Source organism: Lampetra fluviatilis, chromosome 24 (assembly GCF_964198595.1).
Source record: "Lampetra fluviatilis chromosome 24, kcLamFluv1.1, whole genome shotgun sequence".
Classification (NCBI taxonomy): domain Eukaryota; kingdom Metazoa; phylum Chordata; class Hyperoartia; order Petromyzontiformes; family Petromyzontidae; genus Lampetra; species Lampetra fluviatilis.
In genome coordinates, this window is record NC_136298.1 from 10,608,183 (window position 1) to 10,633,557 (window position 25,375).

Here is a 25,375-nt window from a genome sequence, read left to right on the forward strand (position 1 = left end):
TTTACCCCAAAGTGACAGGTTGTAATGGGCCACATGTCGGATGTGGGATATGCATACCACCTTCTGGTCTTCCTGGAAGTGAATAACATTTAAAAACAAACTCACCACCCATCCGTTTCCTGACCATGAGGCCGCCTCAACCAAAGTTCAAATGGGGAGATGGGTCACTTCTTTTTTGGCACACCCAAACGCAGAACAATGCCATGTCATCAGCAATAATAGTATGCTTCTATGCACTGCATTTTAATGTTAATGAAGATGAAAAAAATGTAACTCCAGCACAGGACAACCACAGAGCAAACCACACACAATAGAGCCCTATCAAGCACATTACCAAGTGATGGTATGTAGGTGCTTTACTGTGGATACCTGTGAATGCAGCATGTACAAAGATAACTATAATAAACATTGTTCAACAGTATTTTATATTGTGTAATGAATTGATGTCTTCGGGGGTTAATTATTAATCACGAGTCATTCATATGCAATGCTTTGTACGTGATATTTTCTCTGGATTTTATTGGCAGAGAAAAGCACGTGGCATTCACTCTGTGCAAGTTGTTGCAAGATTCTTAGAAATCGTGTGGAGAAAAACACTTCCAAGAACATTTCAACGGTGGCTCAGGCCCAGATCTCGACGATTCCACAATCACAGCACTGCAAACAGTATCTTGCCATGCTCATCACACAACCACACTTACACCGACCACATAACAATAGATGGCAAGTTGCTTCTATTTTGTGGTGTGAAATGTCCACCCTAAATTGTTAAGTGTAAGTGCAATTACTTAAATGTAGATTTGTATCTTGTTAGATGTGGGAAACTAACCAGGTTTTAGCCAGGGTAGTGCTTGCACAGGCGACTGCAATACACAACAGGTGTTATAGGCTGCAGGGCGACATTATGGGCAGTTCAACAAAATCCATTGTTGTACTGTACCTCCACGCTCGAGCTATGCTCCATGCCTTCACCTCACCGTACCGAAGTGTTCTGGAATATGGCCAAAAAACCCCCATGACCCGAACAGCATGGAGATGCCCTCATTCAGAAGTGGATTGCAAAAATTCTGCACATGTATCTGTACATAAATGACACAAATAAAGACAATTAAATTGCTGCTTTACAAAAGTAGAAGAAAAGAACACGGATTTTTTTGTACAAAAAGTGTTTATTTAATAATTTTTGTTATTGTGGGGGGGGGGGTTACAGTGCAGTTGGGGGGTAGGTCAGTGGAACAGACAAAGTATGGCATTGTAGCTGCGTCACAATTTTCACTTTTTGGGAATTGCCATCGCCAGCTCACAAGTGGTGAGGGGGTCAAGGTTGGCGCTGGGGTTGAAGTGAAAACCTTTTATAGTTTTAGTAACAAAAAAGTGACACTCAAAACACAATTCCTCAACAGAGGATGCAAACGTTATATCATGCACCTTCAAACTGATCGTTCTGGACTCCCAAGTGTAACAAAAGAAAACAAAAATGCCATGCTTAACAGCACATGTACCATTGTGTGTGTGTGCGCGCAAGGCTCAACATGGGCCTTTTGAAGGGCCAGAGATTGATTTGACATTCTATTTCACTTGACATTCCACCAGTGGTATGGAGCTGATTCAATGAAGTGTCATTACACACGTGTTACTGCATTATCCAGTGTCTCTCTAGACTACCCAATTAAGATTTTGTCGACAGTTAATAGTTCGTCGCGGTTTAGAATGGGCATGTTTTTTTTTTCTGCTATGTTACTGGCAATGTGATATAAGGAGCGTAGTTATACTTTACAATCGCTTGATTGCCCTGATGAATATCACTATGGGAATGTAAAGATATGCCCCCATGATCGGCAGTGTCGAAAGGACGGCATCCAGCAATATATTGGGTGGGAGCTGAATGTTATTTACATTTTTAGGGGACATAATCAGTAAATTATCTCTTTAAAAACGACTTTTTTTTTCTTTCCTAATCAAACCCTAAACTTAATCGCATGTCTTTTTTGTTTGTGTAACGCTAATTTAATAATTATGCCTGTTTCAGCTTTATTTTGTCAGGCAGTGAAAAGCAAAGTTTTACCCGTCAACATCACCCAGCGATATTGCTCTTGGGCGAGTCGCCTTTGAAAAATATCTTCTTAGCTTAATGGGCTTTATCGGAAATAAACGGAACACATTCGGGTAACTTTACAAGTTGTTCAATCTGCGGGCAAGTTGGTGGCAAGTTGCTCTGGGCTTGAATTGTGCCGAACGTTTGTGACAACTTTGTTATATCACTAAAATCGAAACCTGATGTAAGTCGATTAATTCCAACTGTAGAGGCGTAATCGATTGTGACATGACACAGGGATAACGACCTTTATAAGTGCTTGCTAACCTACAGTCTGTTAAGGCTATACGGGGGATCTTTATATATGCAAACGGACCACAACAGCCGTGGAACATTTCGATGTAAAGCTTTCATGACTGCAAGGATTCATCTTCTTGGCTCTTTCGGTAAAGTCACGAAGGGAAATAATAAAATAATAAAAATTAAATATAATAAAATAATTTTCACGACGTTTCGGCCACAACGCAAGCAGCCGTCCTCAGGTGAAGACCAGGTCTGTCGGGGAAACAGCGTCTGAATGACCTGGTGTTCACCTGAGGACGGCTGCTTGCATTGTGGCCGAAACGTCGTGAGAATTATTTTATTATGTTTTATTTTTATTATTTCCCTTCAACGTGACTTTACCGAAAGAACCAAGAAGATGAAGCAGTGGAAGATTTTTAAAAAGAACTAGCAGCCCAGGTTTCAGCGGCATGAAGCAGACGGTTGTGTTGGTTTCTGTTGCACTAAAGTTATTACACTTAGATGCTCTCAGCCCAGTAACCAATGACTGCACTAAACCAATCACTTAAAATTTGGTTCTGCACTTAATTCCAGCTGAGAATAAAAAGGATAGATTTGACTGTCATATGACAAACTTTCTTGTCAGTGGAAGATGGGTTTGGAAAGTTCTGTGGACCAGATCACTTGAAGGGGATCTCAGAAGTCGCTCTGTGACATCTACACAAAGGGTTGCACTGCTCTGCAAGAGATCCGAATTGATACTTCACCCCATGATATGATGTCGATAGCATGAAATGAAACCGCTGGAATTTTTTTTACCATTATTATAAGTTATCATATTTAACTTTACAATGTACTGGTGCAAAACTGTCATGTCCACGTCTGTACACGGCCTGTATGTAACCTTTGACATCATTGCTAATAGGCCATAGACCATCAACCTGTGAAAGTTCATTTATTCCCCGTACAAATGTCAGACCAAGCAGGCATATTGTATCAGTAATCGGTGTTCAATTGCAGAAATGTGAACGTCCAAGTTGGGGATGAAGCAATGGAAGTTTAAACATGAAAGTTTCAAAATGTACGAAATAAATGTCAATTAACACATTTGACAACAGCTCCATATTCCTGTTTGTATCGTACAGTACATTATCAAAAGTGATTTCTTGTGAAAAGTTACACCCATGCCATTGTTTAAAATAGTGACGCACCTGCTATTATTTATAGGGATGTAATTAATTAAAGTTCTTAATGTATATACAAAAACCTGTGTAAGAATGCAATCGGTGTTGCAATAAGTGCATAAAGCACTTCACTATCTAAAAATTGGATGCATACTATGCTCTAGGTAAATAAATACAATATTGCTGCTTTTCTTGCTAATGAGACATGTTCTGCATGTTCAAGTAAATTGGGATACGATTTAGATTTTGTGTAGTACAAGAGGTTAAAATACCCCTAGAGGTTGACAAAAAAGGATCGTGTGATATTTACAAAAATGGCTTTGAGATTTGTCTGTTTGTTAGTTGATGTGAAAGTGATTGCATTACTTTAATTTCCACAATTTACAAACCAGATTTGTGCACACGAAACGTGGGATAAAACCTTATTTACGAAACAAGTGAAATGTAAAACATTTCCACAATAACCTGCCTCCGTTTTATGGTCTCCAAAAGCATGCTCTCTGATCAACTCCAGCTGATGCAGTACAGAGATCAGACCAGATGCTGCTGGAGTTGAGAGGCAGGTAACAGGATGCTACGTCTAATAATTCACAGTCAGAACAGCTTAACGTTCATTAAAAACTGGCAACACATGGAAGGGATTCTATGCATAAGGACTGCCGTGTGATTCAACCATCTAAGAGATAGACATTCTAACATCGTGAAGTTTAAACTTTTTGTGTGTGTTTCTTTACATGCAATATGGTGATCCCTTAAGGCAAAAGCTTTTCTTTACATTGTTCTAATATTTCAGCATTTCCAAAGGCATTGTTTCTTGTTTATATATAATATCTTGTTAACATTTTGTACCATAATTCAATTTACTTACCACACTGAAAATAGCTGAACCCTGTTCTGGCCTTCATCGTTTCAGATCTCTGCTGAGACAAGCCTCAACTAAGCTGCAGTTATGAAACTACGCGCTTCTTTGCTGGCATTGATTAGCATCATCACATCGGCCTTCAAGTGTCTTAATTGCTCCTGCAGCACCTAATTGACGCAAACGTTTATTTGTTTTAAAACTAAGTTCAACCAATATAATTACGACACAAACGACTATTTTGCACAGTCACTGACCATGGCTGGGTGGCAAACAACTAAGAGGTGTTTGATCATCTGTATATGAAAGCAGAAGTTTAAAAAATGTAGTTAGTCCAGTTCTAACCCATGTGAGCCATTGGTAGAAAGCCCATAGTGAAACATTAACAGGTACTTGTGATAATAACTCCGAGTGGAGGCAAAGATTATCCAACAGCTTTACTATAGTCCCGTCTTCAAATGCCACTTTGTATCACACCGGATGCAAATAATGTGCACTGGCTTGATAATGTAAAACAGAAAAATAAATGTATATTCCTGGAAATGTTTCAAATCCAAGTTTGATCACGTTTCACACGGTCAGGTTCAGAAATTCTGAAAGAGGTCTCACAGTCGGGGGACAGCACAAACGCTTCCCGCAGCTCCATCAGCGAGGGCCGCACACGGACTTCAGAAGTCAAAGCTCGAAGCTCTGGGCCTTCCCTGGCATCCTTACCCAGCGTGCAGCAGTGGCAGGGTCACGCATTAGAGTAGGATCAGCGCTCTGACATCCTGAAGGCAGGGGAGGCTGTGAGTATGGAAGGGAGGCACAACATGGGGGAGGGGAGAGAGGCCTGCACAAGGGAGGGACTGGCACAGCTCTGTTGGAGCCGAGGGCCAGTGGGCACAGCCACTGGGTGGTCGGGTTCAGAGGTCAGGGAAGCGGTTGGGGTCCTCTCGGTATTCGCTTGGGATCCGGAACATGGATTCTGGAAGATCCTCAATGGAGCGGAATTCCTGGAAGGTGACGGTGGCCGTGATGGTCGGAAACACAGGGATATCTGCACACGAAACGAGCAAAACGAGACGCCATCTAAACACACACACTTGACAATATAAACACGTGTCACCTGAGGTTGAGAGCATGAGCCATAACTTCACATATTTGACATTACGGAAGTAACCTCTCAATGGTGAATGTTTTGTCTGATGCTTTTCAGCCTTTAGTGCAACGCTGATGTGTTGAAGTAGGAATCGCACCGTCAAAACTACAGTATGCACCGTGGTTCACTTCACAAGGCATCCAGCATTACAAACTAGGATTAGGTACGTGTCCACCATCAATAATGGCCGAGTTGTGTGAAGCGCGCTTTACGAAGGAATCTTGCAAGATAACTGGAAAGTGTTGATATTTACATTAGCCACCTTTACACAGGCACTGTCTCAACTTGCACACTACAACTGTGCTATACAATGCCCGCTGTGCCACCGCTTCATCTCATTAAGCAATGCACAAACAACAGGTTCAAACCAGCTCTTCCAGTTTCTGAATGCCAGATTCTTTGTACAAGTCTCCGTAACGAGTTTTTATTCTATGCCCACTGCCAAACACGAAACTAATATGGGAATAAATTCGCAGCGTTTGACGCAGATTTGTGTCCAACGCTAAAATACTACTGTGGCCGTCGGAACAGCCAAATCTGCCATGTTCATCTCATCCACTGGTTTTAGAGCCTCCGGCTGACACAAGCGGACAGACATCCACATTGTTGGAATCAACATACACTGCAAACCCAAAGCTCCTCCCCATAGGCCCGAGCACGTTTCAACAACCTCGTTCTGCGTACGGACAGACTACAGGGAGAAAACGTTGCCTGTCGGCCCTCATTCGCTTACTGTGAGACGGCCCGTAGCCTATACCCTCCACAGTACAGGCAGCGCACACTGCATGCCAGCTCAGTGACCAATAGGGAATTGTATACAGCTTTAAACAACCAAAAAAAAGCATCCAAATATGTCAGTGGTGAATTTGATTTAAAAACAATTTGGTTTCACATTGAACGGCAAGGCTGGATTTAACGAATGGAAGACTGCTTCCATTAGTTGGTATTTAGTGAATAATTACTTTAGCACTTGACACTCACCTCTATCACAGCGCTGAAATTAAACTTATTCCTAACCTCAACAAAATAATCAATGCGCATGACCTTCAACACTATTATAACAAAATGCAACTAAAATCTCTGGATGAAGAAGAGATAACTTTCTTACAATCCTGGGATAAAATAAATGAGCGGAGAGGAGGGATGAGTGACTCAGCCACAAGATCACATGGAGCCATGAAACAAACCACCCGGGATACAATCAGCATGACGCGCGCGCATCTGCAAGTCTCATCTTACGACCCCGAGAAATGCCTGGTGCAAGAAGGTATACAAATACAATTATCTTTCAAATGTGAGACAACTACTGCAAATAAAAACCCTACGTGCTTCCTTGCAGAACAATATAATTATATCAATTGCCAGTTCCTTGAAATGACCAAATGTGAACAAAGGACAACGAGTACAATTACTGAAGTGTCACAGAATGTGCTACTTTATTTTGCGAACTCTTAAAAACTTTACTGTATTGGATGACTTTGATTTCCAAAGCATCTCATTCAAAGTAATAATATACAGCCATCCCAGTCTAAGTGACAAGGCCTGTGAGCTTAGACAACACAAAGGGCCACTTGTTCCTGTGACTGCCTCTATTTTGCCAGTCACTACAAAGATTCCTTTTCCACAAACTTCTGAGAATTTATTTTTTTACCTCCCCACCAGTTCAGCTCCCCTAAAGGACCGCTTGCGCCAGAGAAAGCTGTTCCCACTGAGGATGCCAGCTCGGCAGGAAAACACCTTCTAACAGTTTAACCAAACGCAGGGCGGTTGTTGAGCCAAGCTCCGTCCCTTTTGGTATGCTACAGTTGCTTCAGCATTGGCTTACGAGACCGGATGACAAGACACAAAAGAGCAGTGATGGAAGAAGTATGGCTCGTCAGATTTCCCTTACGATGCACGCATGTGCCTTGGACTGTAAGGACTCTCTAACGCAGACTGGGTTAGCACACAAATTAATTGTGCAGAGTGCATTATGGCGTTTTGACAAACGCCTACAAACACGACGTTGTCACCAAGGTTGTTACTCGAGGCTTCAACTGAAACCAGAGATGCAGATCGACATTTGTGAACGGAGGGGATCAGAGCAGGGACTCGTGTGCACATGCACGGGCAGATCAACACAATCGGCAGCGGTGTTTTAATGAGCACGGGAACGACGGGCGACGGCTGCTTTCTCTCATAAATCTCTTTGGCACGCGGTCAGAAAATCCTGATGGCAGGAACGCGATGTACAGACTTGCGGGTGGCCGGCTCAAAACAGGAACTGTGACTAACAGCTCTGGCACTCAGGCGTGCGCGCAAGCGCACACACACACAGCCGCCTGCCGCTACCTGCACTCTAAAGCGCCGGCTACCCACGTGATTTATGGACAAACTAAACACACAGCCTACAACAGACCTTTCTCTGCCAAGGCTATTTTTACTTCAACTACACAATTATATTCTTATTAATATTTCTTCGAGGAGTTCATGCAAATCGCCACCTCCACAACAACTGTGGTCACTTTAGTTAGAACAAAAACATGTATGAGACATTCTTAATTCAGTGTGCTTGAAAAAAAAAGGAAAAAGGCTGCGTTCAAGACTCACCCAGCTTCACAGGAAACCCAGGAGGAAGCTTCATCTGAACGAACTCACGCAGCTTGTTAAAGTGCTTGAACGGAGCGATGATCTCCAGGACGTTGAGCAGCCTGCAGACAGGACGAACGGTGACTTTGATGGGAACGGGAACACAGAGCTCGCACTTATCTTCAATCCACACTGATGACAACAATTGGAAGGGCAACCTCTGGCAAAGACCACTCAAAGAGGCTCGCAGTTGAAATATTCTGAGATAACGGCACATTCTGCGATGGACGTTTGGTCTACACCAGGGGTCGGCAACCAAAATAACAAGAAGAGCCATTTCTTTCCAATTCGGTACAAAATTCAGTATTTCAAGAGCCGCAATGCATCTATGTACATACGTACATATCGTCAAGAAGCAGCCCGTAAAGAGCCGCATGCGGCTCCGTAGCCGTAGGTTGCCGACCCCTGGTCTACACCATACAGGTACTACAGTGTGTCCAAGAAACACCAGGCTAATACAGGGGTGCGGTACCCCAGAATATCAATTTTCCTAAACTAAACCTTGTTATTTCGTTGAAGAGAAACATTTTCCCATTTAGAGGTATTAATATATTTATTCATAAAAATGAAAAGATAAAAAGGTAAAAAAAAGACACTGAAACTACTGAAAATCACAAACCAATACTGGAATGCACAATCCACTGTTACTGTAGTTACTGTCCAGCGCAATACTAAACTGGGACTGGCTCCCGCTTGATGTTTCTGTGCAGCATGGAGATGCAGCTAACAACAGGGCAAGCGTTCCTTTGCTCGGTGTAACGTTTTTGGGCTTTGGGAGTGCGATTAAAAAAAATGTAACTTTTTTCAAATTTTAGAGGGCCCATGGGAGACACGATTCATCCGCCCACATTATTTCAGGGACAAACTGTACCGTCAATGACATTATTGCAATGCAAGCTGCTCACAACCCCATTAAAAGTGAAACGTCTCGCACAAGGTTGTACCTAAGGCAATGCCTAAATGAACAAACAAAACTCTCGTTGTTTGGCTCGTTTCGGACAGGAGTTTAATCTTTCATAGATCAACAGCACTCGAAATACGAACGCAGCATTTCATTATTATTTTTATTTCACGTGAAGTCACAGCTCCATCGACGGATGAACCGAGTTGCTGCTGCCTCCGCCTCCACTCACATGTCCATGCTGAGCGGAAACTCTTGGCTCATGGCGATGGTGGCCTTGAAGCTCTTGGAGCTCTCCTTGCACACGAGCTCTCGGCCAAGGTGAGGGGCCCTGCCAGGTTCCGGCCAGAGCACAACGTAGAAGAGGAGGGAGGAAAGTAAAAGGACATGATAGGGAAGAGGGGTGTGGGGGGGGGTATGAAAGGAGCATCAATAAATATGTATGTCAGTACATCCCACCCCGTGTGAGTCATGGGGGTTATTTGGCCATATTTCACCACGCTGGTTAGTGTGGGTTGGTGAAGGTAGGGGGCGGCATAGACGTACAGTACAACAATGGATTTTGCTGCATGGCCCTCTTTGCTGACCACCTAGAAGCACAGCCTTGCAACCATCTATAACAACCTGGTGGTCACCCATCCAAGCATTATGCAGACTCAAACCTGAATACCTTCCCAGAACATATTATAAACTTCTAAGTAATTGTGGATCTAATAATAAGGTAAAAAGGTGGAAACAATACCAGGAGGCATGCTGTCAAAGCGACAGATGTTGGTGGTCATGTTGTAATGCTGCTCTTACTGAATGCTCAATATGTTCAGTTGCTCTGTGAATGCAAACCAGATTGCTCATGGGAGCGAGCTGGCCACCGTAAACGCACGCCTGACTCAGCCGCCATGCAACCACGCCAACGAGCACCACGGCCACAAACTAATATGTTCCTTGGACGGTGACCCATTGAATGCATTTGTGAACCAAAACATGTTTACCTCCCAAAATATTCTTCCCCGCAGCAAAAAATGAAAAATAAAGTGAAGCCACAGACACACCCCGCCACCTCCCCCCCCCTCCCCCCCGTACCAATGGCGGAGCCAGGATTTTCAGGTAGGGGGGGCAACCCCTCCAGCAATGAAAAATGATAGGAGTTGTTAGTAAGTAAGGACTTGTCCCTTGCTTTTTATTCGACGCGTGTGCGGCGATGGCGCAGCCATCAATCGAGGGTCGAATTAGAACCGTGTGTGATCGGCATCGCCCTCGCTGAAGGAATGCCTTCAGGGAAGTCGTGCACTGTATACGCAACTGCGCACAATTCTGTGAGTCCCTTATAACTGCCTTGCTGTTATTGCCAATTATGGACTCAGACTATTGTCCTATCATCTCATAGAGTACCTGGCACGTAATAATATGCTACACGGTGGCAGTGGGGATCGCAAAATGCCGATTTATTACTAATAAATCCCAATGATCCGATCGAAATTAGGGAATTCAATTGGATCATTCGGGGGGCATGTGCCACCCCACCCCCCCCACTGGCTCCACCAGTGCCCCGTACCTATAAGCTTAATACGCTATGTGTCGGTGCTATGTTTAACAGCAAAGTGGGTCTTAATAGAAGCATGGTAAATTAGGGTAACCGTTTTCTGTATCAATTACAAATTTGACAAGTCAAGATCTGGTGAGTAATCAATTCCATTGGAGTTTAGTCACGAATGCACGCGTGAACGTAATACAAACCGCACAGCCACAGACCAAAGGATTAATAAAATGTAAGGTGCATGCAGCCCTGAAATTGCTTGCTCAAGCCACTGATTGGCAGAATGGCCGACACTAGTCGGAGCTCGAAGAGGATATTTGGCCTACTCTTCCAACATTGGCTAGACGTGTTGGAAGAGGTGGGCTTACCACCACTTCACCTCACCACACGCAAGCTGCTGTTCCACGGACTAACTGACATGCCCATTTTGACTGTTGGGTGGACAGGGGGGGGGGGAGTTTAAGGCTATTGCCCTTTCTTTGAGCTGTCTCACTGGGAGATTGAATGACGATTACACTATTGCAGCCATCTTAGTTTCTCAGATAACTGTTAAGACGATATTTCTTGAAATTTCTGTACGTGCCAAAAACCGGTAACTGTTTTGTTACCATAATGTTTTTTTCAGTAAAGTCACGTAGATATAAAAAAAAATAAAGACGTTTCGATGGCAACACAAGCGTTCGTCATAATTTTCAATGAGGTTAGTAGTCAAGCAAAATAAACAATTTGAACCCTAGTAAATATTTGTAATGAAAATTAAGCGAAATAAAAGAAAGTGGCTCTACTCGTTTCTGTGGCTGCGAATACTTCAGATAACTTTAAATTTAATTGCTTGTTTTCCTCTGGCCACCGGCCTCCCGCCTCCCCTGCCTGGCGGCGTTTGCTCAGCGGTGCGGCCACCCCAGAGGGGGCCAGTCAGCTGGCTTCGAGGGCCAGCTGCCATCGCATCACACAAGTCGCCACCAACACCGGGATGCCCTCCAACCTTTAAAGTTTGTTCTTCCCAATGACTTCCAATTTAAATGCGGCGCAGTTGAAAATAGTTCGGTTAAAATGCAACCACGAAGAAGTAAGGATGGAGGGTAAGAGTTCTAGCAACGGGTTTGGTCCAAATCTTTTTAAATGTTACTTATTAAGAAGTCATTCTGAAAAGTTGTACATGCAGATTTGCCTTTGTTGGTATCTCTTACGCTTACAAACCGTGAGGACATCACCAAGACGGCTTGTCCCATTCGCACTAAGGCCATGTGCACATTTTTGTTTCCGTTTAATGGCCTCTTTAAGAAGCCCAGGCCACGGCATTTCCAGCAAGTAGGAGCCCTCCTTTCCACCCGCCTCTCACAACCCCAACCCCCACAGTTCCTCTCCCTTTAACCCCCCACTCCCTACCCCTGCCCCCAACACCCCATCCGAACTGCCAACCCAACCCCCATTCATCCGCGCTCTTACACACTCGGCTTTCCCGCGCTGGCAAGCACCACCGATTTCTCCCGCCAAACCTCCCACGGTCTGGTCCCCGCCCCTCCTCATCGTCGTGACTCATGATTCTCTTAACGCCGCCGCTTGCTTGCAGCAAAACCTCACGGACGCTTAAAACTTGGCGAAAGTAAAAAAAATTCCCGCGCAAGAACACCCCAGTTATAGATCAGTACCGATACCTATACGGAACCCGGTCCTTGTAGCTGCTACTCAAAAATAGCTACGTACGAATGATTACTTTCAGAATTGTTATTACTTGCAACAATTATGTTGAATATTAATCGCATGGATGGTTGTGCAACAGTGGTTAGTTAGCGCACTGCACTGTGAATCCAGAAATCAGAGTGTGATTCCGTGCTATATCACCAACGTCAGCGGTGGGTGATATCTGAAGTGGTCTTGGCTCATCCACCCCATCCACTTCACCAACCCACGCTGAGCTCTACGGCGAAGTATGGTCAAATAGCTTCAATTAACCGACCCGACATGACGAGGCATTCATCCAGCAGTGGATTGACAAAGGGCTGTATTTTATTATTTAATTCAATATCAAATACACATGCTGTTTAATCTATTTACATAAGCAGCAATGGTTTTAAATATCGTGTGCAAACCCGATTAAAACGAATCCATCCTGTTCCTTTGTGAAAGTATGCTTGGCGACCTGAATATCACGTCTTTTGCGGAACTGATCTTGGCTACGGAGAGCAAATAAAACACGGTAGAGACTTGGCGATGGTGAACGTCTCAAGTAGCAGCCTCAACGCAAGTCACTGCGGCTCCTCGCCATTTCACCAAACCGTTTTGGACGATTCCAGAACATGCAAAACCACAAGTCAACATTTGCAAGATCACCGACGTTTTTTTACGTCGCAAGTAATTTTTTTCTTGCAGTCACTCAAGTGCAAAGTCCAACGCGCAAAAACTGCAACCTGCCTGGCCACTTGCAAAGACACGAATGCAAAGGGACCTCTTTATGATTCTATTGATGTATCAACAGTGCTCGTAACGGACGGGATGTCGCTCTCAGCGGTACGACACCCGACCACGACGACACGCAAGCGCTGCTAACGGAGAATTATGCACGCAACCCCCATGCCGTCTCAAAATGGCCGACAGCCCAATCATACAGCCGTTGTGCAATGTCGGGAGAGATCGGCAGGCACAAGGCGCCCCCCACCCCCCCTCCACTGAAGGACGGCTCACTCCTGTGCACCGCGCCCATGGTCGAAAACTGCGGCGTTTGGGACGGCGGTGGTGACGTCGTCGGCGAGAAGCTGTCACCATCGCGGATGCGTTTCCCGCGCTTTCACGCGAGAGCCTGTTTCTGCGACCGCGCCTACGGGCCGCTCAAAGCTCGGGGCGAATGGTCGACGGAGCACACTTCAGGCAGAGACGGGTTGCAACGAGTTCAATTACTCGGGAGCGTGATGCTCTCATTTCTCATTTCTCAATTACGTTTAGGTTTAAAAAATAATAATTATACGTATATTGCAGTGCCAGAACAGCAGCTTTCTGGACGACGCAATTGTCATTTTTATTTTCTATCACTGGTGAAAAAAATCCCCGTGGTTACTTGTATAGCTTCAGGGTGGTTTTGAAACACGAGCACACAAACACACATGCGTGTGTGAATATAAGTAGACTGGTCATAATATTCCAACAATGGAGATCCGCCCTTTGATTGGCCGGCCACTTTCCTAAAGTATGTACAGTATAAGTGTATATACCAGCAAGAGGATATGGGAACGGAAGACAGAACGTGGGCTATCCTCTTGTGGAAGAACAGATTAATAAAAAAGGCAGGCGAAAGGTATTAAATGGAGTGTTTGGTGCTTTAATTTTGGCTAGACCCCCCCCCCGACGCCCCCACCTTCCCTCCAGCCCCCACCTCCACCCCCCCGGCTGCTGTTGGACAGCTGCCCGAGGCGGTTGCACATCACGCCCCGCTTCCCACCATGCTCGCTGCCATACCCATGCAAAAAAACCAAGGATCCCTCGCGGACGAATGCGCGCGTACATCCTCACATACACACACTTGTGCACACATCACGCACGGCACGCACACCACATACACACCGACACACGCACGTACAGCGCATATGCAAAATTGGATTCAATGCCAAACAGCTTTTTTTTATTTTGGTTATGGGCCGGAAGCGGCCGGCACCCAGTGACTTATGAAAATCCCAATTGGAAAGGACTCGGAGAAACTGATAAAATGATTTTCGAAGCTCAAGAGTGCTCGACAGCTGGCGTTACGACGCACAAAGGCATGGCACGGCCTCGCACATAATGATTCCAATCCGTTGCAAAACCTGCCGCAGGCCGTAAAATAACCTTAAAACATCTCTAAATGTCAACAAAACCATTGTTGCTTCGGTTTTCCTTCTCAGCTACAGAAGTGTAAAACGTCACAGCGAGAAACAAAAAACCCAAAATGGCTTACTTTCCCGGCTCTGACGAGATGTATTCCTCCCACGTGATGGTGTTGGGAGGCGGGGGTGACAGAGACTCCCGCCTCACGGGCTGCATGGGGCCAAGGGAGAGAGAAGAAGAGGGGTGTTCACCGTTACCGGGACGTGATGGTGAGCACGCACGAACGAACAAGCAAAGGAATTTTAAATTTCGATTTAAAGCTTTCGTGACTGCAGGGATTCATCTTCTTGGTTCTTTCGGTAAAGTCACGTAGAAGGGAAATAATAAAATAATAAAAATAAAACATAATAAAATAATTCTCATGACGTTTCGGCCACAACGCAAGCAGCCGTCCTCAGGTGAAGAACAGGTCTGTCGGTGTTGGTCTGACGCTGTCTTTCCGACAGACCCGTTCTTCACCTGAGGACGGCTGCTTGCGTTGTGGCCGAAACGTTGTGAGAATTATTTTATTATTTTATTATTTCCCTTCTACGTGACTTTACCGAAAGAACCAAGAAGATGAACAAGCAAAGGATCGGGAGACGTTTGCAAAGTGCCGAGCCGTTGGAACTACCCGTGTGTTCGCAGCGTCAAATAAAGCTCAAAGAGGCAACAGTGAGCATCCAGTGACTACTGTGCCTCCTTTCATGAGGAACTGATTGTCCTCAATGGCCTCCAAGGGCCACCAGGGACATCTTCCACTGCAGGACCTGGGTGTGAAGTCCTGGGCCACGATAGATTACCCTAATGTCCTCCACATGATGCACTGCACTGTTTCTACATCAACGTTGATTGGAAGCCAGTCGTACTGCAGCAGATATTCACGCATTGGCGTTTACATTGAAAGCAGATTTTCGCGAAGAAAAATAGTTTGCCAATTTTTTTAACATTCCAGTTTTAGAAAACACTTGGATGAACATTGTGTGGTCTCGGAAATTGGAGGCTCTCTTTAAAACATTCTTCTCAGCTTAGTCATTGTATTGCAGACCAGAGCCAAAGCCACATGAAGAGTAATACAAAATATTCCACATGAGCATGTGTGGCGTCCACAGTGCCTCTTGCCCTCACGGTGACACAGCAGTAAACATAGTAGGGCACCATCACAATATTAACACTTGCGTCCACTAAATTACAATGGAAAGCATAACAATTACTTAAAAAGATATCAGATTAAAGACACTATTCTCACTTACAAAAAGTAAGTGGGCTTGGGCACCACATGTCGCCAGAGGTCGAATATAATGACAAAGTGGCAAGCCAAGGGAGGGTACGCGCTCCCGAGTGTACGTCAACCACAGAGATGGAGCGATTAAATCAGCTTGTGCACAGGTATTAGATGGATTGTTACATCGCAGGAACACGAGAGATGGCGACAATACTAATTCTGCATGAGGCCTTCATGCGGCATTAGTATTGATCACTGTGAATGGAATCTCATCCCACAAGATACCTAAAATGCAAACGTCTTTCAAGGAATCCTGTTTAATGGGGCGATTGGCAGGAACCACAGTTAAGGGAAGTGATCAAGAAGGGGGAATAAGTGCAGAAGCATGAAAGTGTGATGCGGTGTCGATTTAAAGCTTTCGTGACTGCAGGGATCATCTTCTTGGTTCTTTCGGTAAAGTCACGTAGAATGGAAATAATAAAATAATAAAAAATACAACATAATAAAATAATTCTCACGACGTGAGCAGGTCTGTCTACTCGACATACCTGCTCTCCACCTGAGGACGGCTGCTTGCGTTGTGGCCGAAACGTCGTGAGAATTATTTTATTTTGTTTTATTTTTATTATTTTATTATTTTCCTTCTACGTGACTTTACCGAAAGAACCAAGAAGATGTGATGCGGTGCTCGGTGTATGTGTGGTGGCAGACGCTTTGCTACAAGCAGTGATTGCTCAGTGCAGACAGGAGCCAGATGCTGCCCACAACCCTCCACTAAGCTTCCTCCTGAATTAGACTTACCTGGGCATGAGTGATGCATGCTTGCTGTGATGCGTGCAACATAAAAAAGGAATGATTGTAATGCCATACGAAGGCTTTCACGACCAATATTATGACTCATAATTGGTTTATTTTGGATTAGCTCGTGTAAAAATGTGTGTTCTAAACCCGCATCTACCCAACACGGCCAATTTGTAAAATGGTCACGTGAATCAAACATGCCAATTTTATTCCTGCTTCATCAGCAGCACCATCGGTGTTGTTGTGGGAGACTAATCTCACAACATTAACATGGGAGCGACGTTTCACTGGAGATTACAAAAACATCTGTGCAAAAGGGCTTAATAGCTCATCGGATTCCTCCAGTATGAATAAATATTCTGATTCTGACATCCAACATCACCAGGTTGTTAACAGGAGCTCAGATCTCGACATCTCGAGATCTGACCCAAAATAAACCAATTATGAATAATAATAATAAACCCTCACTACTTCACACATCCTGTGTTATGTATTGTGCATGTAAATATGTTCAATACAGCACTGGGGTGGCAGCTGATGATTGTCATTGAAGTGGGGAAGACTTCCTGTTGTACAAGTATGTAAGATATTGCTCTGGCGATGTAGATACTTTCTCCGAGCTAGGTAGAGGGTGCTGTATTGTACATGTGCATGTCCACGTCCTGCCATTTGCGAATCCACTGCTCGATGCAGGCTGGGTCATGGGGGTTATCGGACCATACCTCAACACGCTGGTCGGCGCGAGCTGTGTAGATGCGAGAGCACAGAAGTAAAGCAAAAGTTTCAAATCTAGATTAAAGCAAAACAATGGATTTCGTCGAACTGTCCACTTGTTGTCCACCACGCAGCTCCCACGGCCTGCTGTGCTTGGTGGTCACCCCTCCAAGTACAATAAAATCTCCTCCCTGCTTAACTTCTAAGACCTGACGGGATCTAGGGGATGCTCCGAGTGATTTGGTCACGGCCTACATTTAGAGTTAATGTTATTTCACAATCAGAATCAAAATCTTTACATATCCTGGAGAAATCTGATGAGATGTGAAGCTCTTTTTCACAGATGTCTAGTAGTTTTCACAGATGTCCAGTTTGGTTGTGCACTACGTCCACCCTGTGTTTAACGCAGAGAACTCACTTTGTCTGCCATCAACAACTTGTAGCCTAGGCTCTCCGAGGACACTTGGCTTGGTTCCAAAGCAGTTGCACATGATGGAAATATTTGCATATGTTTAAACCGCTACATGTCAGTTGAGCTCCATCGTTTGTAACCAATGTTAATGCAGACTTCCACCAGGCCTCCATTGTCATTAATATTGAGGGCTTAAGGCAGTAATGTTAATAGTGTCTCAGTAAAAATGCTCCTAGAAGGAGCAAGGAGGCTGCTGAGCAAAGATCAGCAGAATGGGACAATAGGACACAGGGCGGCTGGCCATGGGGCGCTGTTGGCAAGGGGTGGGGTGGGTGGGCCTAGGTTAACTGAAGCTAATCATGAAGTGGATATCTTCAGACACTTTTGGTACAGCTAGTAAACACTTGGGACAAATTACACCCAAAACACAAAGCAGAATCAGCATTGGAGGGAAGCTTCGTGTAGATACCCAGAGTTGTAATTATACAATTGTACATCTTGTTCTTTCTGCATTTCAGTCGAGCTGTACCATATTTGATAAAGTTTCTTTGACGATGTATTTTTTAATAAATAAATTATGAAGCCAAGGCCTTTTGGTTTGTGCGAGCATCGATTGGTTGAATTTGTCTTTACACAATTAAATGCCTTTTTAAAGTCTAGAAAGGTATGCGATATTAGCATTACTTTTTACATTCAATTTGTTTGATAGTATACACATCATCAATGGTATATTTAAAAAAATCTTCTAAAACCATTTTGCTACCTTTGTTGGATGGCCTATACATTCGCCATTGTTGCGTTTTCTGAGCATTATGGACAGTTTATATACATGTGATATGAGGTTAACAGGGATGACATTATTCAAATCAGATATGTTCCCCTTTTTGAATAGAAGAATAGTCATTCCATAAAGTATGTAATTACTGTGTAAACATATTGTAAATAGGTCTGTATATTTTGATCACACTTCTTTGATGATGTCCCCAGCGATTCCATATGGTCTGGGAGCTTTCCCCTTTTTCATACCACGAATGGCAGTGGTTGGTCACCTTCAGGTGTAACATACGGAAAATCCTCCTCGTTTGAACAATTCTTTATTTCATGGTCTATTTGTTTTTGCTATAAATATCTGCACCGGATATCTCTTTGGCTTAAGGTTGTGTCCCTATCATGCGTTTTGGTTCCATCTTACTCTCTGCGGGCTATTTGCAATTTACCAACAAACTTGCTTGTTGCTGTATGTTGAACTTCTTTCGCACCGTACGTAACCAACCTTGCTAATCGGAGGTGTGATTAGCAAGGGGGATGATTATTCGTACCCAACGCCGTGGAACTCTTGCCGCCGCCGGGCGTCATACCTCGAAAGCCGGGTCTGCCATGACGGTGCCGCCCTTGCTGATGCTCTCCATCAGGGCCTTGTTGCGCTGGATGTCCTCCTCGGACAGATGCTCGCGCCGCTTGCGCGACTCCAACACCAGCCCCGCGATGGTGTAGAAGTCCGCCAGAAATGTGCCCACGCGCTCCTGTGCACGTGTGTACGCAGCGTGCGGTGAGTTGCAGACGAACGCAGCTGTGCTTACAGCACCCAAAGAAAGCCACTGGCACACTCACTATGACTCACAGCCCTTGCTATATTAACTTACAGGAATAAAAAAAATTAAACTTTTTTAAACTTAAATATTCTGGTACTCTTCCAAATGTCGTGTGTGCACGCCATCGATGAATACGCCGAACCAAACAGCGATGACTTGGCCTCGAAAAATGCAGTCACTAGGTCCGAGAAACAACATCCCGGAATTTTTACGAGCTAATGAAGAACACATCTTGCGTCTTAAGCTTATTACTGTAAATGCAAATTGTGGAGTTTCATACTTTCGAGAATATTTCAGCATTTTCAAAAGCGAGTTGCTGGCTTTTTAATTCTTTGTAATCATCGATTAGTCATAACTATTTGTGGTTAAAATCCGAGCGAAATTTTCCATTAACCAACCCCCCCCACCTTCCCACAATGCATGACCAGAGCAACAATGCCGTATTTAAGATCAATCTCGCAAACACTTTGCAGCCTTCATCAAAGGATAGAAAATAGCTGACACTGTCCGTAAACAATACAACCAAACGGACGTCATGGCGACCGTTTGTTTCCACGGAGCAGTTATTGAATTACAAAACTCTAAGACTATCCCTACCACGATATGCCATCGCCTTGAAGCAGGGGGGCATATGCGTCAAATAACAGCAAGTGTGGGTCACACAGCAGGGTGTATGGATCTCATAGCGGGGCGTGTGGGTCTTCTGTGGACTTATGGATCTTGTAGTAGGCATTGCGCATATTGTATGAGGGAGTGCGAATTTTGTAGCAGGAGCTTGGGTCACATAGCAAAGAGCGTGGGTCTCGTAGCATTGAGTGAGTCTTATAGCAGGACGTGTGGGTCTCGTGACAAGGAGGGTGGGTCACACAGCAACGAAGATGGATTTCGTAGCTGGGGGCGTGAGTTTCAGCAGACTAATGGTTCTTGTAGCGAGGAGTGTGGGCCTCGCACACAGCAGGGCATGTGTGTGGGTCATATAGGATGTACGGATTATTTTAGCGGGGTGATGTGTGGGTTTCGGTGGGCTTGCAGCAGGATGTTGCGAGTCTCGTAGGGAGTGTGATGTGACTTTGAAGACCTGGTGTGAAACGACAGGTGTGTGACGGGGTGCCGGCCATACCGTTTTGTCCTCCTTGAAGAGCCAGCCGGTTTGCGCGCGGGAGAAGCCGATGGACTTGGTGGACATTGTGGCCGACACGATGTCGCTGCTCATCAGTATGTCCACCTCCTCCTCTGTCTCGGCCTCCGACTCCTATGGGATGCGTGGCACACAAAACCAAAGATTACCCATATAGCCATTATGGTGCATCTATCGTGATGAATAATGGGTCACTACGGCGTTTAGCGCCAGCTACTGATAGAAGAGTGGGACTGTGAGTGTTAGAGCCTCTCTCTGACACCAGAGTATGTTATGGCATGGAAGGGGGCCCTAGGGGGCATGACTTTGGTGACTCAGAGAGAGGGCAGTTGAGGACGTGACAGCCTGGTTGAACCCGAGAGGGCACGTGACCAGGACAGGGTAAGAATGTGGGCAATAAGTGGCGAGGGACACCTGGTGTATGGCCCAGAACCTTCTCGGAGGATCCAGAAGGGAGCGTGGCCGAGGGCGGAGCCAGACCACGCTCAGGGGCAGAAAAGGGAGATCCTGAGAGCCGATCAGGGCTGTTTACTGGAGTGGAACCCGCCGTGCTACGTCTCTTCACTCTTCACGCTCGGCATTGTGGGTCAGGCAGTGTATTAATTGACCTGACCTGGTTATGTAGTTACCCCAAAACTTCAAATCTAGATTACGCCATGGTGGTTACCACTATATAGTTACCCCATTGTGGTCATAGAATAAACGTGTTGCCTCCGAAATCAAGTGTGTCTCAAATGAACCCACTACACATCTATTAAAGCAGGCACTAGATGGTCTGACCCACACCATGCATGGTTACCTTTGTTACCCGAGTGCTGACATTTACACACTTCACCAGGTACTCATAGGAGGCTCAGGACCAGTTCAGATATTCATTACCAGCGTTGGCTCCGAGTGGGAATCCAACTCAGGTCGCCGATTTTTTGGAGCGCATTGCACTATCCGCTACACCGCTGCTCCAAAGACAAAGACACCCCACATATGCTCATGCACACAGACACATGGACACGTAGACTGGAGAAAGCCGCATTCGACCGACACTTGCCATTTTTCTCGGTCGTTGCAAAGCATACAAGTCAGTCTCACCAAAAAAGCCTTCCCCCCCCCTCACCTCGTGGGATATCCTTTGGTAGACCTTCTGCTCATTGTCGAGGACGGTGAGGGAGTGCGATGGCGGCAAGTCGCCAATGAAGATGAAGCTCATGTCGCCGCGCTGCCACTTCATGTCGTTGAAGTCAATGAGCGTCGTGTCCAGCCTGGCGACGCAGCGGGGCCACACTTTTAGCCACGTTCGTTAAGCTCTAGCGGCCCGCGCTTTCCACGCAGGTTCTTGCGATAACGTTACACGGGCGTGCATGTGCCGCAACTCGTGAAACATTGCCGTGCACTGTGCGTACATTTTGTCTCAAATACTCATGACAGCGAGTTGTATGAAACCCGCAACACGTTTCGTGTGACGTGCACAACACGTTGCTTGCAGAAACAACTCCGACTCTCAATCTGCACCCCGGTGCTGCTCTTAATACCCATCTAAGCCTCACAATTACTAATCCACAAACGTCATCTGCAAATTGATGGAAAATGTGGTGGGTTTCTGGATCGAATTTAATTGAATATACGTAACAAATTTTACATGTAGGCTTTCACAACCAATATTGTGATCGTAATTGGTTCCTTTTGGGTTAGGTCATATAAACAATGTGTCTTAAACCCTCCTCATGGGCCTCTTCTAGGTCGCCTCAGCCTTGATAATTTGAAAGCCCCATGTAAAACTAATGCACACTGGCAAAGATAAATTCCATAATCAAGAGACTGAGAAAAAACTAAATAATGTGGCCTGGAAACAAATAAAAACGAAATAATGATCTATTTAATCAAAAAATGTCATTGACTATTAAATAGCAGAAGAACACTTAAAGTCGTAAGAACTCACTAAAGCTCATCAATAAGCCCTTATGATTAAATCTTGTTAATGCTCAACTAGAATCACAAAAAAAATGAAATGCCAGCTTCATGACGAACACTATACACATTAACATAATTAAGGCTAGCCTTTTGTACCCAATTTCTAGATTCGCGTTATTACACGAACCTGACCTGCCAGTCACTACCAATCAACGAGCAATTAACAAACAAGATCACAGCCACGATTGTTCCGAGGTCGTCATGGCATCTACATTAAGACCCAGATCAGGAAGAGCTTTCACTCGAGATCTGAGCTCCTGTCAACAACCTGAATGATGCTGCATGTAATCTCCAGCGATGTGTCACGCTCATGTAAACGTTTGCGAGATTGCTCTCCAGACTGATAAGGAATAAAATATCATTACTGCACTGAAAAAACATCGAGCTTGCTAAATACAATTGTGGTTTGCCAACTTTTTGTATTATGTATTCATATACTCAGCCAGCTAACCCCATGTGTATACATTTTCTGGGCATCACTTTTAATAAACGGCCATCTGCAATAGCCAAATAAGGTTAAATATTTTAAAAACAATTCCAAGTTGAGGCATCACGTTTAATAAATGACCATCTCCAATAGTCCAATGAAGCTAAATATTTAAAACACATCGCGTGCCTGTCAGTGACAGTGGCAACATTGTATTCATTAGAGCTGGGAAGAGGATGAGTGGGTGAATTTTAGTGTCAGTGACCCAAGTTCCATGGTCAGGTTCTTGCCAAAGCTGACGCGTCCTATTAACATCTACTCAGGGTTGCAAGCTAGATATGGATGATTCAGCAACTCCCCCTCCCTCCTCTATCCCCAACCCCACCCACAGCAATTATATTCATAATATAAGTTTTGGGTTAAATCGCGTAAATATATAAATGTGTCGTTAAAACCCACCACCACCACCCTACTAGTAAGGGTTGTCACGTAAACAGAAGCAATTATATTCATTGTTAGAATTCAGAATCACAATTCCAATAAAGGATCACTTATATGTTGATCTCATTATTAAGGTTTTTCTCACACTTTCATTATTTTTCCATGACATTTTTAGTTTTCCTGAATCCGTGACCTGCAGTGTAAAATTAGCATACAATTTCCATAAATGATAACCAACACTGACTTGACGTTCGATTTGATGCATATATATGCGAGCGTGGAGGGTTTAATTATTACGAACAGAAACGTCATGAAATGCAAGCGTAGGAGCCCGGCGAGAGTTCTCAACGGAGGCCGCCTCGCGTGGTGCTAACCGTTCACCTCCTCTGGATCAATCCGGAGTGGCCACCGCGTTCTTGACCGTGGCCCTTTGGCGCATGTCTAACGGCGCACTGCCATCTAGTGGCCACAGATGCGTGAGTGCATCCCAAGCCCCAATGAGGCCCTAATCGGAGGAGTGTAATTGTAAGTCGCTTCTGAATCGCTCGCATGCCCTTCTGGTATGTGTGGGTCGCAGCCCCCACCCACCGCCGCTTCGACAACTGCCACGCTGCACGTGACCACCTCACCTGATGTTGGTGCCGTGCTTGTAGATCTTGCACGTGTCAGAGGGGAGCATCCGTGACACCAGGGGGACTGCACGACACACGCCACAGCGGCACATCAGCGCGGCACACTCAACGGGCCCATCACCAGCTCCACTATTGCTATTTTTTTTATTTTACCAGGTAAGGTCCACTGAGCTATATCGCACTTTTTTAGAAGCGACCTGGCCACAAATAATAGATCATCGATGTTGGTTATCACGTGGAAATGTATATCAGCCAAATACTCTAAACCCACGTTGACTCTGAATTTGGAGGGAAAAAAGAACCAGAGGACACAGAGAAAAATCTACATGACCACAGGGAGAAGATGCAAACTCCAAATATACAGTACAGGCGTCAGGGTTGGGTTCGAACCCACGACCTCCTGTATACCAGGCGAGGTAGTCAACATCTCGCCACTGTGGCGCCCAGAGGTAGTTAACTACAGGCCGTCACCGGCCCAGTGTTGACCACAACTGTGCGGCACCCATGACAGCGAGGGTTTGGCACACTCGATCTGGGGCTGTCAGCCAACACACCTGGCGCACACGTCACCTTATATCTGGATTGCGTCACCGTTTTTGTGTACGTGCTGTGCACAACGTGTAATAATTTCCAGTCTGGTTTCCGTCATTAAAAGGGGTGGTGAAATTCAGGGGTGATGCAGTGGTTCATGAACTGCACTATAAACCCAAACAGCCGAGTCCGATTCCTAGCTATGGGTAATTCCCAAACACATTAAACGCCGGGTTATTAGACATTTCAGTACTTCTCCCTACTTTCTGGTTCTTTCGGTAAAGTCACGTCTATAGAGTAAATAATAAAAGAACACGACGTTTCGATCGCAACACAAGCGTCCGTCATGGATTCAAGACAAGGTGGTACAAATGCTGGGTTTGTCATGGGTTTGAACCTTGCTCCTCTAGGATTGCAAACGCCACAGCCACTCGGTGAAATGCCATTGACCGAAAACGGGCAAAATGGCTCGATCCAATCACCGCACACCAGCACGCAACACGCATGCCCCCGCACTTGGCTGATAAATACAGGCTCCTATTGGAAAGTCTGATGGCAAAAGTCTCCATTGTACTCCCTCGATGCTTGGCTGCATATGCGGTTATTGCGCGAGACTCAAGATTACAGATATTTGCCAACACGCTGCACACAAAGTGCAACAAACAATACAAAAAAAGACCAGACTTAACATTCTTCCATAACGAGCCAATAGCCACAACAACATGTGAAAACCAACACACTCCAATGCTACCACATTTGCAAGTTTTCCCATTCCCTATTGTTAAAGAGATCAGGACATTCCAAAAGATCCCTATGGATTACCAATCCAGCCTACCAACATGATCCGCCACAAAAAGCACTCCAAACAAATCACGGCACTTCCGACCCCATGCCTAGTGTGTAGCAATCTTTTGAGAATAATGAGATTTAATTATTGAAACATGCGCATGGGGTTACTGAACAGAAAGAAATACAAAAGGCTCGTTCGAAAATAAGGCTTTGAGATGCTTGTGAACTATGAAAAGAACACACCAAGGCCAGGGAAAGCAGTGAGAATGCTTGTGGGTCACGTGTGTCGTGATTTCAGGATTGTGTT

The 25,375-nt window shown here is 45.0% G+C and overlaps 1 protein-coding gene across 1 annotated transcript in view; it reads right to left on the reverse strand.

The window, feature by feature from the left end:
• Positions 1 to 1,984: 1,984 nt before the first annotated feature.
• Positions 1,985 to 25,375, reverse strand: part of LOC144941141 (ankyrin repeat domain-containing protein 13C-like) — a 37,267-nt gene continuing 13,876 nt past the window's right edge. The window contains exons 6-13 of the mRNA XM_078867673.1: positions 23,746 to 23,812; positions 21,395 to 21,539; positions 20,266 to 20,397; positions 18,912 to 19,076; positions 14,493 to 14,572; positions 9,263 to 9,361; positions 8,091 to 8,191; positions 1,985 to 5,399 (exon numbers count right to left, since the gene is read on the reverse strand). Of these exons, the coding sequence (XP_078723799.1) occupies positions 5,266 to 5,399; positions 8,091 to 8,191; positions 9,263 to 9,361; positions 14,493 to 14,572; positions 18,912 to 19,076; positions 20,266 to 20,397; positions 21,395 to 21,539; positions 23,746 to 23,812 (923 nt within the window). The 3' untranslated portion in view covers positions 1,985 to 5,265. The remainder of the gene's footprint in view (positions 5,400 to 8,090; positions 8,192 to 9,262; positions 9,362 to 14,492; positions 14,573 to 18,911; positions 19,077 to 20,265; positions 20,398 to 21,394; positions 21,540 to 23,745; positions 23,813 to 25,375) is intronic.